Source organism: Pipistrellus hanaki, assembly GCF_964339955.1.
Source record: "Pipistrellus hanaki genome assembly, chromosome: 1".
In the NCBI taxonomy this organism is placed as follows: Eukaryota; Metazoa; Chordata; class Mammalia; order Chiroptera; family Vespertilionidae; genus Pipistrellus; species Pipistrellus hanaki.
In genome coordinates, this window is record NC_140503.1 from 53,920,154 (window position 1) to 53,934,179 (window position 14,026).

General features: G+C 38.3%; 1 protein-coding gene across 3 annotated transcripts in view; it reads left to right on the forward strand.

Moving 5' to 3' along the window:
* The window catches only part of DMXL2 (Dmx like 2), a 144,832-nt gene that overhangs the window by 102,044 nt on the left and 28,762 nt on the right, over positions 1–14,026 (forward strand). For all 3 annotated transcript variants that reach the window (XM_084894003.1, XM_084894001.1, XM_084894002.1), the window contains exons 22-27: positions 189–354; positions 3,244–3,508; positions 7,192–8,273; positions 8,678–8,869; positions 10,367–10,443; positions 12,173–12,300. In XM_084894003.1, the coding sequence (XP_084750129.1) occupies positions 189–354; positions 3,244–3,508; positions 7,192–8,273; positions 8,678–8,869; positions 10,367–10,443; positions 12,173–12,300 (1,910 nt within the window). The remainder of the gene's footprint in view (positions 1–188; positions 355–3,243; positions 3,509–7,191; positions 8,274–8,677; positions 8,870–10,366; positions 10,444–12,172; positions 12,301–14,026) is intronic.

A 14,026-nucleotide genomic window follows, 5' to 3' on the forward strand; every position in this document is an offset into this window, starting at 1 on the left:
AATGCTCTTGCTTCCTACTTAGGTTTTACATGGAAAAGAGAAGCTGATAATAAACACTTATCACTGAAGTTATTGTTCTCTTTTAGATTGATTTTTGTGGTTTTTATTTTTCATTTTTACACATTCTGTAAAGGATTAAAAATATTTAAAATTGGTTCAACCACTAATGTTTGTGTTCTGGTTCCCAGGTCACAGCATGAGGAAAAAATGACAACGTTTTTCAGTCACAACTTTAATGAAGATAGATGGCGTAAAGCTGCTTTGAAAAATGCTTTCTCTTTACTTGGAAAACAACGCTTTGAACAGTCTGCTGCTTTTTTCTTGTTAGCTGGTTCATTGAAAGATGCCATAGAGGTATAAATAAGAAAATATACTATGCAATACTTGCAAGAGATTTAAAACCTATTAAGGTTGTAGAAGAGATAGTAATTTTTGTCATAATTTGTAAGGACAAAGAATAACTACAGAAGTTACTGAACTTAAATAGTGGTACATACTGTGAAAAATAAAATTATAAATAAATTCAAGTGAGAAACACAAATAAATTTTACATAGGGAATATTTCATTTTAAGAATACATGCATTTCAAATATAAATGTATGAAATATGGCAAAAATGGCTTATAAATATCTTCGTTCTTACCATCTTGTGATTCTGAACTATTTAAAGTATATAAATAGTCACAACTTCCTTATCTGGTATAGAAAGGCAGATACATCTGAGTTCTTTTTTTCTTCTAAATGTAAGTCATAGGTATGGAACCAAAATTGAAATTTGTAATGCTTTATAGTATAACTCTTCTATAGATATTGAAAAAGAAATGAGTATAGCTAAAACTTGGAATACTAAGTTAAGTATATTTTTTATTGATTTCAGAGAGGGGGAGAAGGATAGACAGAAATATCAATAATGAGAGAAAAGCATTGATCTGCTGCCTCCTTTATGCCCTACCTACACTAAGGATCAAACTTGCAACTTGGGCATGTGCCCTGACCGGAAATCGAACCATAACTTCCTGGCTTATAGGTCGATGCTCAACCACTGAGCCATGCTAGCTGGGCAAACTTTTAATATATAGAACCCTGGCAACTACTTAAGAGAGTAATTACAGATGGTCCTGTTTATTTATGATGGCTTCCTCTTACTATTGTTATGAACAATCCAAATGGATGAAGGAAAAATAGAACTGGAAATAATACATGATAGAAGAAATAGGAAATATCCAGCAAAGTGAAAGTACTTCATAATTAGAATTAGTCATATTTTCTAACTTATCTCAGGGTATGATTTTTAAAAAATAAACACTTAGCCCTGGCCAGTGTTGTTAGGTGGTTCGAGTGTCAGCCCAATCACCAAAGGGTCTCAGGTTTGATTCCCAGTCAAGGGCACATACCTGGGTTGCAGGTTTGATCCCAGTCTTAGTTGGAGCACGTGCAGAAGTCAACCAGTTATCTCTCTCACATTGATGTTTCTTTCTTTCTCCCCCCATCTTCTCTCTCTTTCTCCCTCTTCCCCACCTTTCTCTTCCCCCCCTCCCTTCCTCCTGTCTACTCGCTCTAAAATAATCAATGGAAAAAATATGCTTACAATAAAGAATTATTTAAAAGAAAAGAAAAAATATGATTAAATGTTTATAATTTTTAATGGAAAGTTTAGCCTAGAAGATATTCAGGTAAAGAAGACACGTGTCAATTGACTCATATTGTCTGAATGACCTCAAAATCTCAAGATGTGTTGTTACATTAGAATATAAATAAACTCATAGAGAGTAAGATAGGATATGTGGCTTCATTTCATGCATTACTTGATATATAAATAGAAGGTTCTTTTAAAATAGTAATAATTATGTGTATACTAGAGTGAACGAAATTTGTGCACTCGGAAGGGAAGTGTCTCATCCCAGTCTACCCCCTCTCACAGTCCGGGAGCCCCTGGGGAATGTTCCACTGACGACTTAGGCCTGCACCCCACAAAGGGAGCATGCTTAAGCTGTCAGTCAGACATCCTTAGCGCTGCCGTGGAAGCGCTCCCACCACTGCCACTGTGCTCGCCAGCCATGAGCCCAGCTTCTGGCTGAGCAGTGCTCCCCCTGTGGGAGCCCACTGACCACCAGGGGACAGGTCCTGAATTGAGCGTCTTCCCCCTGGTGGTCAGTGCATGTCATAGCAACCGGTTGTTCTGCCATCGGGCTGAAACCGGCTCTCTGACTTCCCCCAAGGGGTCCTGGATTGCAAGAGGCTGCAGGCCAGGCCGAGGGACCCTACCAGTGCACAGCCAGGGCCAAGGAGGGATGTGGGAGGTGGAAAGGGACCACGAGAGGGCCCCAGGGTGTGTCTGGCCCTTCTCGCTCAGTCACAATAAGCAGGACCCCAGCAGCAACTAACCTACCAGTCGGAGAGTCTGTGCACGTCATAGCAATTAGTCAGCTGGTCGACACTCTGCCCCCTGGGGTCAGTGCACAACATAGTGAGCGGTTGAGTGGCCTTAGCATATCATTAGCATACTATGCTTGGATTAGTTGAATGGAAGACCGGATGACCGAACACTTAGCAAATTAGGCTTTTATTATATAGGATGGAAATACATTTGGAAGTTAAGAACTGATGTGTATAAATTCAAATGTCATAATAGGCATTTAATTTAAAAATAAATGTTACTAATTTAAATTGATCCAAGTCTGAGGTGATGTTGGTATACTTTGTTATATACTTTTATACTTTTGTGTGTGTTTTTTATACTTTTATACTTTGTTTTATACTTTTATACTTTTGTTTGTTAATCCTAACCTGAGGATATTTTTTTCACTGATTTTTATAGAGGAAGCAGGGAGAGACAGGGAGAGGGAAACATAGATGTGAGAGAGACATATTGATTAGTTATCTCCCATATGCACCCCAACTGGTGCTGTGGATTTAGCCTACAATCACGGTACATGCCCTTGACCGTGGTTGAAACTGTAAACCATCAGTCTGTAGGTCAGTGCTCTAACCACTGAGCAACTGTCTAGGGCTGTTTTATGCTTATTTTATAAGTGGTGTTTTTTTTAGGCTGAAAGCTACTAAGTTAAGATTTCTTACTCTTCTTGCTATTCTTTTATCTTCTATCGGGCAATCATTTAACTGTCCTTTAATCTCAGGTCTCTCTCCTTCCAATGTGAAATATAAGTGGTCAATAATTTAAGGATATTGTTGGGATATAAATAATTATCATTAAATAAATATTTCTTAATATTAAAATTTACAGGTGTGTCTTGAAAAAATGGAAGATATTCAACTGGCCATGGTTATTGCCCGTTTATATGAATCTGAATTTGAAACTTCATCCACTTACATATCCATCCTAAATCAGAAGGTTTTAGGTTGCCAAAAGGATGGCTCAGGATTCGATTGCAAAAGATTGCATCCTGATCCTTTCCTGCGTAGTCTTGCCTATTGGGTAATGAAAGATTATACCCGAGCCTTGGACACGTTATTGGAACAAACACCAAAGGAGGATGATCATCATCAAGGTAGGATATTTTTCTCTTTTTCTTTTTAAAAAAAGACAGTTTCTGAGCTAGTGTTCACTTAAATCAAAACAAAACCAATAACAACAGAAAACTCATTGTTACCAGATTTTCTTCTCAACATTGAGAAATTATCACAATTTTTTGTGTGCTAAAGAATTAGTCACTTACTGTTTGTAATTGAGTCTATCATTCTAATATAGAAAAACCCTGGGTCATAACAACCAGTAACAACCGGGGCTCGAGCAAGCAGAAGTTAGTCCTGCAGTCACAACCCAGTAATGACTGCTTCCACTGCAGGCATGGTGTCCCAGCACTAACTGTTAAGGGGGCTGCGATTCAGGGCCAGAGAGAGGCCTGAAGAGAGAAGCAGGGACTGATCTGTTGTTTCTATGGCAGCTTTTGATCAGCACTTGCTTCTCTCTTTTTCTTCCAGTTTGGCCAGCAGCTGTGCCTTTATTTCTCTCTAGGCCTCCACCGGGTTGCTGATCAGTCCCGCCTTTTTGATCAGGCCCTGTTGATAGACCCAGACACATTGACTGGCATAGAAACCAACCAATCAGAACTATATCTGCATCAAGTATGAGGAGCCATGGCTGCCTAGGAGGCAGAGCTTTTGATGCTGACTGGCATAGAAACCAACCAATCAGAACCAAATCTGGGTGAACTGTGAGGAGCCAATGGTTGCCTAGGAGGCGGAGCTTTTGATGCTGACTGGCATAGGAACCAATTAATCAGAACCAAATTGGCTGGCAGAGAAGGGCAGTTGGGGCAAGATCAGGCCTGCAGGGGTAGGCATTTGGAGGCAAGATCAGCCTGACAAGGGAGGGCAATTGAGGGCAAGATCAGGCAGGCAGGGGCAGTTGGGGGTGAGACCAAGTCAGCAGGGGAGGGCAATTAGGGGCAATCATGCAGGCAGGCAGAGGCAGTTAGGGGCGATCAGACAGGCAGGCAAGTGAGCAGTTAGGAGCCATTGGTCCCACATTTCAAGAAGGGTATCTGACTGCTGGCAGTCAAACATCCCCCTAAGGGTCCCTGATGGGAGAGGGTGCAGATTGGGCTGAGGGACGTGTGTGTGTGTGTGTGTGTGTGTGTGTGTGTCCCCATGCATGAATTTCATGTACTGGGCCTCTAGTGGAATTATATGTAGAGACCACATCCTGAGCACAGGCATTCCCATTGCTATTGATTTGGGCATCATTTCTACACCATTTCAATGAAGAGAGTTAGGAAATTATTTTCCCTAAGAATTCATGAGTTCATACTGAAATTTCAAATTGAAATATGGATTATAGTGTTTTTTTCCTTTTTGGATTTAAAATTTGTGTCTTATAATAAAAAGCTTGGATTCTAATGGCATTAATATAATTACCTGCTACTTAATATGCATGTTATAGTTTTAGAATGATTATGTAAATATTTTTCATAATAACATTACTGAGAACAGTTAAAGCTTTTTCATTTTTTTTTTGTTTTTTTGTTTTTATGATCTGTACTACTAAGTATGTATGGTTAAATTACTTGTTTTAAAGTCACCTTATAGTTCCTCTCAGTGTGATTGATGCTACCAACTTGATACTCAAAATCATTTCTCTTGTTTTTGTGTGAATTTTTTTAAGAATTGATTTTCATTTAATCTTATTAATAAAAGAGAAATATGTACATTCACCATCATTTCATGACGCCCACAGCCAATCAGGAGTGAGTATGCAAATTAACCCAACAAAGATGGTGGTGGCCCTACCCCCGGCTGCTCTTGGTCTCTGAGCAGCATGCCTCCTCAGGGCCTCCCTGCTGCGCTCCACACCTGTCAACCATCCTTGCAGCCTCCCTGTGGTCCAGCCTCAAGCCTCAGAGGCAACCCTCTGGTGCCTAAGGTCATAGCTCCCAGTGTCTGGCATCTCCCTCTACCCCACCCCTGCCCCGCTGTTCTGTTAAATAAAACTCTAGCATTAGAGCAGCCCCGTGGGTCTGGACGCACTCAGGAGCTCACTCGGTGCACAGTTAGCACACCCTGGAAGCCTTGGGCTGCCAAGGAGCAATGGTAATGGCTGTGGCAGATGGCTCAGCTTTGTTTTGAATAGATGAAAGAGGCCACCTACACAGTAACCCAAATTATCAGATCTCCCTCCTCTCTATCTCACCAAATCAAGAGGGGTAGGGGCGATGGGCATGGAGGGAGGGTGGTGGGCAGGAGGCAGAGGGTGGAGGAGGAAGAGGATGAGGAAGTGGGCCAGTTGCATCCCACTTTCACAATGGGAAAGTGAAATGCACTAGCACACCCACCCTCTGCAATCCTCCCCACCTGCCTCACTCCCTCCACCTTTTACCCTCTGTGCCTTCCCGGGAGTGCCAGCAGAGGAACTCTCTGGAGAAGGAGGGTGAAGAGGAAGCAGCACTGAATGCGCAGGGCTTGCCATCGCTGCCGCAGCTGCACAGGCTGCTGGAGCGAGCCTGCCGCATGCCGCAGCCAGGGGAAGGAAGGCCTATTCTTGCACGAATCTTCGTGCATCGGGTTTATAGTGTTATATAAAACTAGGGGCCCAGTGCACGAATTCACGCACCTTGAAAGGAACTGTGGGCTGCAAGACTGCAGTGGGCACAGGGGCGGATCTTGGCCCATAATCTGTGCCCCCACCTGCCCCCTCCCACCACAGCCCCCGGTCCCTTGTCTGTCAGCAGCCCCGCTCCTGCCACTCTCCTGTGCTATGGGGCTGGCCCTGCTTGCTCCTGCTGACAGTTTGGAGTAGTTGGAGCTGGCGCCAGGAGCGGGTGTGAGCGGCATCAGTGCCATCAGCGAATGCAAGAGGCAGCTGCTGGCCCTGATTACCCCTCAGGAGCAGGGGGAGGTGGAGAAGCCCTGAGGGGTGATCAGGTCCAGCAGTGGGTGCAAGCGGGGCTGGCACTGTCAGCCGGTGTGATTGGGCCAGCACCAGCAGCAGGAGTGAGTGTTGGATAGGATTGTGGTGCACAGGAGCAAAGAATTTTCAGTAGCCACCAGAGGCTCACCCTGATGACAATTGGCTCCCACCTTGGTTTGCACCCCTGCTCACCTGCTCTACCATCCCATCGTGGCTGATGCCCTCCATGTTTTGTGCTCTGCCGCCTTCTACTGATGTCCTCCATGTTCTGCACACACACCCTGGTGGTCAGCACATGTCATAGCGACCTGGTTATTTCGTTATTCCACCATTTGGTCTATTTGGATATTAGCCTTTTATTATATAGGATATTGACATGGTTGTAAAATAAAATATATAAAGCCAAGGTATTTTTAGAGAAATCTAGCTGCTGCTTTCCTAACCTCTCTATCCTGTTCTTCCTTCCCCTTTTAGAGAACCAATTAAGCAATTTTGTGTGTGTGTTTTCCTTCTGTTTAAAAAGTATAAGTGCCTGCATGTGTGTGTGTTCATATGGCCTCTCCACTTTCTCAGATAAAAGGTAGTTTACAATGTTTTGCTTTTTGTACATTCATTTATGTAGAATATCCTGGACATAACTCATAGCAACACATAGGGAAATTATTTTCATTTCAGCTGTGTAGTTTTATTGATTATGTGGATGTACCATAGTTTAACTTATCCTAGGTTAATATTTATTTTGAGGAAATGCTGACATATTTTATTCCTTTTAATATAAATACAAATTAATCGTACTTTGTAATTGTATCTGCTTGATTTCTATAGTTATCATCAAATCTTGTAATCCAGTGGTGTTTAGTTTCTACAACTACCTTCGAACTCATCCTTTGATAATTCGAAGAAACCTTGCCTCTCCTGAAGGATCTTTGGCACCCGTAGGTCTCAAAACTGAGAAAAACTTTGTTGATAAAATTAACCTCATAGAAAGAAAATTATTTTTTACCACTGCAAATGCTCACTTTAAAGTTGGATGTCCTGTTTTAGCCTTGGAGGTACTCTCCAAAATTCCCAAAGTTACCAAAATACCTGCTTTACCTACAAAAAAAGATCAACCTGATTCTATTTCTAAGAAAATGATTGATATACCTTCAGAATCAAAAACTCTGAGTGGTGGCAAAAGCAGTTCCGGCATTGATTGGTCAAATGTGACTTCATCACAATTTGATTGGAGTCAACCAGTAGTAAAAGTTGGTGAGGAACCTCTTACTCTTGATTGGGGTGAAGATCATGATAGTGCCTTAGAAGAAGAGGAAGAAGATGCAGTTGGTTTAGTAATGAAAAGTAAAGATGTTAAGGGAAAAGATAGAAAAGAAGATCAGAAAGCCTTAGACCCTAATATGTTACTGACTCCTCATGAAGAGGGTTGTCCTGAAGGTGATACTGAAGTTGATGTGATTGCTGAACAACTAAAATTCAGAGCTTGTTTAAAGATCCTTATGACTGAACTGAGAACACTGGCTACAGGTTATGAAGTAGATGGAGGAAAACTCAGATTTCAACTCTATAACTGGCTTGAAAAGGAAATTGCTGCCTTGCATGAGATATGTAATCATGAAACAGTTATTAAAGAATATGCCAGTAGAATATATTCTAAAGTAGAAAGTGATCTCCTGGATCAGGAAGAAATGGTAGACAAACCAGATATTGATCCCTATGAGCGTCACCAAATAGAAAGACGAAGATTGCAGGCCAAACGAGAGCATGCTGAAAGACGAAAATTGTGGTTGCAGAAAAACCAAGATCTCCTGAGAGTGTTTCTTAGTTACTGTAGCCTTCATGGGGCCCAAGGTGGTGGTCTGGCCTCAGTAAGGATGGAACTCAAATTTTTGCTACAAGAATCACAGCAGGTACGAAATAAGATTTGTTTTCAATCTTGGTTATTTTAACAATTTCAGTAGTTCTTCCAGTTATAGCCATAAAGCTCCTTTTTCTAGTTAATATAAATATGTTCAATTCCTCTATGGGAGGCAGATATTTATTATCTACATGGATCTTTTTAGACTAAAGTTTTGGGAATTAGGAGTAGACTTAAAAGACTTAAATGACATCTATGTCATACTCATCTTTATCTTCTGTATCTAACATAGTACCTGGTACATAATGTATGCTCAATAAATTTTTGTAGACTGGACAACAGATACATGCTTATACTTCTTATATTCCAGTATTAATCACCAATATTTTTATCAGGTAACTATAAATTGTTTTTTTCTCCTCTAACTACTTTGAAAAAATAATCTGTTGCCCACAGGAAACTACAGTGAAGCAGCTCCAGTCTCCACTACCATTACCTACCACCCTACCTCTGCTTTCAGCAAGTATTGCATCAACAAAAACAGTCATAGCTAATCCTGTATTGTACTTAAATAATCACATCCATGATATACTTTATACTATTGCTCAGATGAAAACACCACCTCATCCCAGTGTTGCAGATGTGAAGGTAATGTAAATTTTATGATCGTTTGATATTGCACACACTGAGAAGGTAAATATGTTATACTTGTCTTACAATTTGAACTCAGAGGAAATATTTTAAAGTGCTCTTATATGCTACCTATTTACTCCTGATAGGTTCAAGAGACAATAGGGTGATAAAGGCCTTTGACAAGGGCAGGGCCAGAAGGGGTGAATGGGAGAAAAAGGAAGACATACATAATATTTTCAACAATAAAGATTTTAAAAGAAAAAGACTATTTGTCCAGTGAATGTAATTTAAAATTAAGTATTCTTACTTCTGGAGAAGGTGTCTTCCTTTAAGACAGGCAAATACTCTTTGATAATAAAAATTAATTCTCTAGATAGTATTCTTGCCACTTAACGTTCCTTTATCCTCCATTCCCCTTAAATGAACCAACATGTTATGAAAATGCAAATTCAAAGAAGTATTTTGAGAGAACCATGATTAATCAGAAATAGTTCGAGAGAAAGATTTCTTGTAACTATTTCCCTAATGATTTTGTTTGCTCTGCAGTATTTAGGGGTAATCGGAGTTTTGGCAGAGTTATTACACAAAATTAAATCCATCCCTTGTTTTTAAAAACTTAAAAATTATATAGATTTTAAGAAACTCTAGGGAACTTGGAGGCTCTGGAGAGTTGTCAGACTTCCACTGTGTGAGTCTGAGTGTATCTGTGCTGTGATTTCTCCAGTTCCAGTGGCCAGTGCCACTTCAGGTCCTCAACATTTTTATTTTTTATTTCTCTTGTTTGAAAGGTGTATTTGATTTCTGGTTGTATCTTCTTCTGAAGGACCCAAGATTTTATTGGTCACATCAACCTTTTAGAGACTTCTAATCTATAGCACAAATGAATCCATGTCAGTATTCTAGCAGAGATTACGTAAATTATTTCTTAGGTTAATATGGACATATAGAAATGCATGAATACATATAAAGTCTAGTTATAAGAGTATGAAACTATTTCTGAAGTCCCTTCAAAATTTTAATACTTTATAAGTCTGAAGATGTTATTTCAACATGGCATTTTAGAATGTGGTTTTTATATTATGTTGATAATTTTTAAACTTTCTAAATTATTTGCTTCTGGAAAATCAGCCCTTTCACAGAGTGATTGATATATTTTCTAAACATTTAATTCATTCTTATTGATAAGAATAAGTCTTTATTTTCATCAAGAGGAATCTCACAAGGCAAGCTTAAATAAAAGCTCTGAAAAGTCTGTACTTATTTTGATTCTGATTTTTTGGCATATTACATTTTAAGCTAATTGTTAGCAAGCTGAATTAATTAGCTTTGTTGTGGACATGCATATAAAGTTGGGTGAATCTTATAGAAGTTTTAAAGTACAGTTAGTAGTCTTATATAGGAGGATTTAGTCTTATGATATTGCTAGTTTCCTGGGTATTTTCTGATTATTAAGATATTACTATTGTGTAGAAATGTTAGTACAAAATGTAATTGTGGCTGTTTTGGTTTTAGGTGCATACACTTCATTCATTAGCAGCATCACTTTCTGCATCAATTTACCAAGCATTATGTGACAGTCATAGCTACAGGTAAAAAAAAAACAACACTGAAAATAGTATTAATACAGCAAAAATATTAAACTGTTCCAGAATTATATTAAGGTTCTATTTCCTAGGGACTGAAAAATCCTCAGTAGGACTGCCATGTTTACTCCCATAAATGAGAGAGAATGAAAAAAACACACATCTGTTTAGTTGTCATTTAGTAACAATAGAGACATATACAAAATAACAAATAGTAAATAGAAATTATCATCATCACCATCTTTTTTTTTTTTTAATACATTTTATTGATTTTTTACAGAGAGGAAGGGAGAGGGATAGAGAGGTAGAAACATTGATTAGCTGCCTCCTGCACACTCCCTACTGGGTATTTGCCCGCAAACAAGGTACATGCCCTTGACTGGAATCGAACCTGGGACCTTTGAGTTCACAGGCCGACGCTCTATCCACTGAGCCAAACCGGTTAGGGCATCACCATCTTTTTGTTTCAAGGAAAGAAGTGTTCACTATCCAAAATAATTTATAAAATTAAGTTAAGTTTTCTAATTTTTTTCCTTAGGAAATTCTTCTTTTAGCATTGGATTAACTTCTGTTTATGTAGTTGGTTTTAACCAGAAAGAGAAAGTACTTTTGAAATATGAAAAGGTACATTCCTAACATTGAATTGTTAAAATCAATGTTATTTGCTAATTTACATATAATATGAAAGTCTTTGAAAGTGACACTGATTAGAAATTCTATAATAGTTTGAATTTTTTAAAATGTTAAGTTGCCTTCATCAGTGTGTACTTTGCATTTTAATGACTAGGACTGTGTAGGTAGTAAGAAATTGAATCACTTGGAAAGGTGACCCAAATATAAATAAATTATATTAATAAATGAAAAGCTTGAACTCTACATAAGATTACATTAAATTCATATTAAACAATGTCTAGATTTTTTTTTCTTGTAAATTCAGCAGCCTTTTATGGAAAGATTTGATTTGCATTAGGAATTACTCTCTCAAAATGGCCTGTTTGATTTTAGCCTTAGGAGGCCTAAGTATTCCAACAACTTAAAAATGTAAATTAGGAAAAAAAATTTATTTAGTTGACTGTGATCATTTTAATGCTCAAGACAATTTGCTTGTTATGAATCCCTGGTTAAAATGGCACCAAATGAAAATTCATATAATTTTTTTAAGTGTGCATTTTCTATGATTAAGCTATGATTAACTCTCAAGAGTGTCAGCTTTACTTTTGCTTTTGTATTTTCTTCAACTCTACAAAGATGAGGGAAGTAAATATTTAGGCACATTTTGGCTTTAGAATTAGGTATTTCTAAAATATGATTCTTCAGATTTTAGTTCATATTTTAATTCATGGTTAAGCTATCACAACCTTGCAGAGTTAAGAAATGCACCAGAATAGTACCCTGAAACTTCCTAATATATCCTACTACCAACAGCAGTCTCCTTACCTCAAACTTTTATAAAAATAAAAATGAATGAGTAGAGAAAATATATTAAAGTATTAGGGACATCTGTAAAAGATTGTCATCTGCCCAACATAGTAAAATTTGGTATTTTGTTTTAAAAAATCAATAAATATTTGTAACTAATTTTGAGAACTTTCTAAAATAAATTCTTACTAGAACAGTGAATGGAGTTTAAGAATTTTTAAATTATAATTATCTAAAATAAATATGTATAAAGTGAAATTGCTTATTATCTCTAATAGGATGATAAATAATTGGACCCTTATGTTTACTTTGGCAGTCAAACGGAAGGAAATCAGTTTACAGGAATGGCATATCAAGGACTTCTGTTAAGTGATCGTCGAAGACTAAGGACAGAAAGCATTGAAGAGCATGCAACACCAAATTCTTCCCCTGCTCAGTGGCCTGGTGAGAATTTCAGTGTTTTCTTTCTTTTTTAAAAATCTATTTGGCAATTCTTTTAAAAAAGCTACCAACTGGTTTTCTAAATGTTGTTTTTTGTGTGTGTGGATTTGGTGATTTTTTATTTTTGATGATATTTTTTGCCATGGAGTAAGTACTTAAATACTGTAATGTCTAAATACTCCAGAAGTTGAGGCTTCAAAAGCAGCTCTGTTGACCAGCATCAAAAGCAAGTTTTACATTTTTCATAAGGGTGAGCCACATTATCTTCCATATGCTTGGAAATTCTGAATTAGAGGCATAGAGGGCAATAATCACAAAGGCGTTCTCACAGATATATTAGAGAGAATACAATTGTTCTCAAGTATATGTTTATGTATTAGGACAGGAGTGATCATTTTGTAGCATATATACCATGCTATCTGCCGGTCCTTTTTTTTCTCCGGTTAGCTCTCATTCTCCACATTTCAAACCTTCCTCACTATCTTAATAGCCTTTTCTGGTTTGCCATGTCATTTAATTTTTTCTCTATTTGCTTTATAGCTCTGAGTTTACATGTTAATGATCATTGTGAAGAGTGGCAGGAGAATGAGGTGACAAACTCAAAGTGTATATTTAAAATACATTTTTACATAAGTTTGTAGAAACACTGTTGTTGTTTTAGCTTTATATTGAAATAATTTCAGATTTTATAAAAAATTACAAAAATAATACAAAGGATTTCTCTCTAACCTTCACAAATAATTCCCCAAATGTTAACATTATACCATACTGCTTTATCATTCATTCCTTCTCTTTTTCTAGTCACTCACTTTGTGTGTGTATATTTTATATATATATATATATATATATATATATATATATATTCTGAAATATTTGTAAGTTGCAAATATAATACCCTTTTAAATCTAAATTTATCAATCTTTCCTAAAAACAGACATTTTCTTGCATAATCCTAGTGTTACCGGTGAAACAACAGACCTCAGTTCTTATCTTCTTGAAGGAAATATTTTAATCAAGAGACAAAGTGCAGCAAAGCAAGCAAGAATTTATTGGCCAAAGCAAAAACACATTTAGGACAGCGAGACAAGGAAGGCATAGAAGAAGCAACAGGAGAGCCTAGGCTGGGCTTCTTTGGCTCACTGGAGACAGGCTCAGGGGGTTAGCCTGGGATGAGCTGCAACTGCCCATTGCTCCCCTAGTTGCAAGTCTCATGGGGACTTGGAGGGAAGAAGGGGAAAGGGAGAGTGTTCCCTGTGGGGAGAGTGTGCACGGGGTCCTTTTTCCCAATGGCATTTATCTCTCTGGCTGATGGAAATCTTAAGGGAGGTCTCATACAAGCGTCTTAATAGAATACTCATCAGCTTTTCCAGGTGTGCTCTTTCAGGGTCATGGTCTCCACTGGTGCCAGGGTAGAGGTCATTAGTTAAGGTAGCTGGTCCTGAGGCAGCCATAGCTTTACTTATGTGATTTTTGTGCTTTTTTGGGCCTGGAGTTGAAATGCAACTAGATGTTATCTTTAGGGAGGAAAAGGTCAAGGGCTTCAAACCACATGACCAGTAATATGAAAGATTGGGGGTCCAAACCACATGACCAGTTATATGTTAGGGGAGGAGAGGTCATTCTGAGGCGAGGTTCTTGTTTTCCCAGTTGTGCCCCTTGCTAGACACCCAGGGCTTTCTGCCTCGGTGAGTTTCTGTACCTGGCTCATCGTCCTTGCTCTGCTCATGTC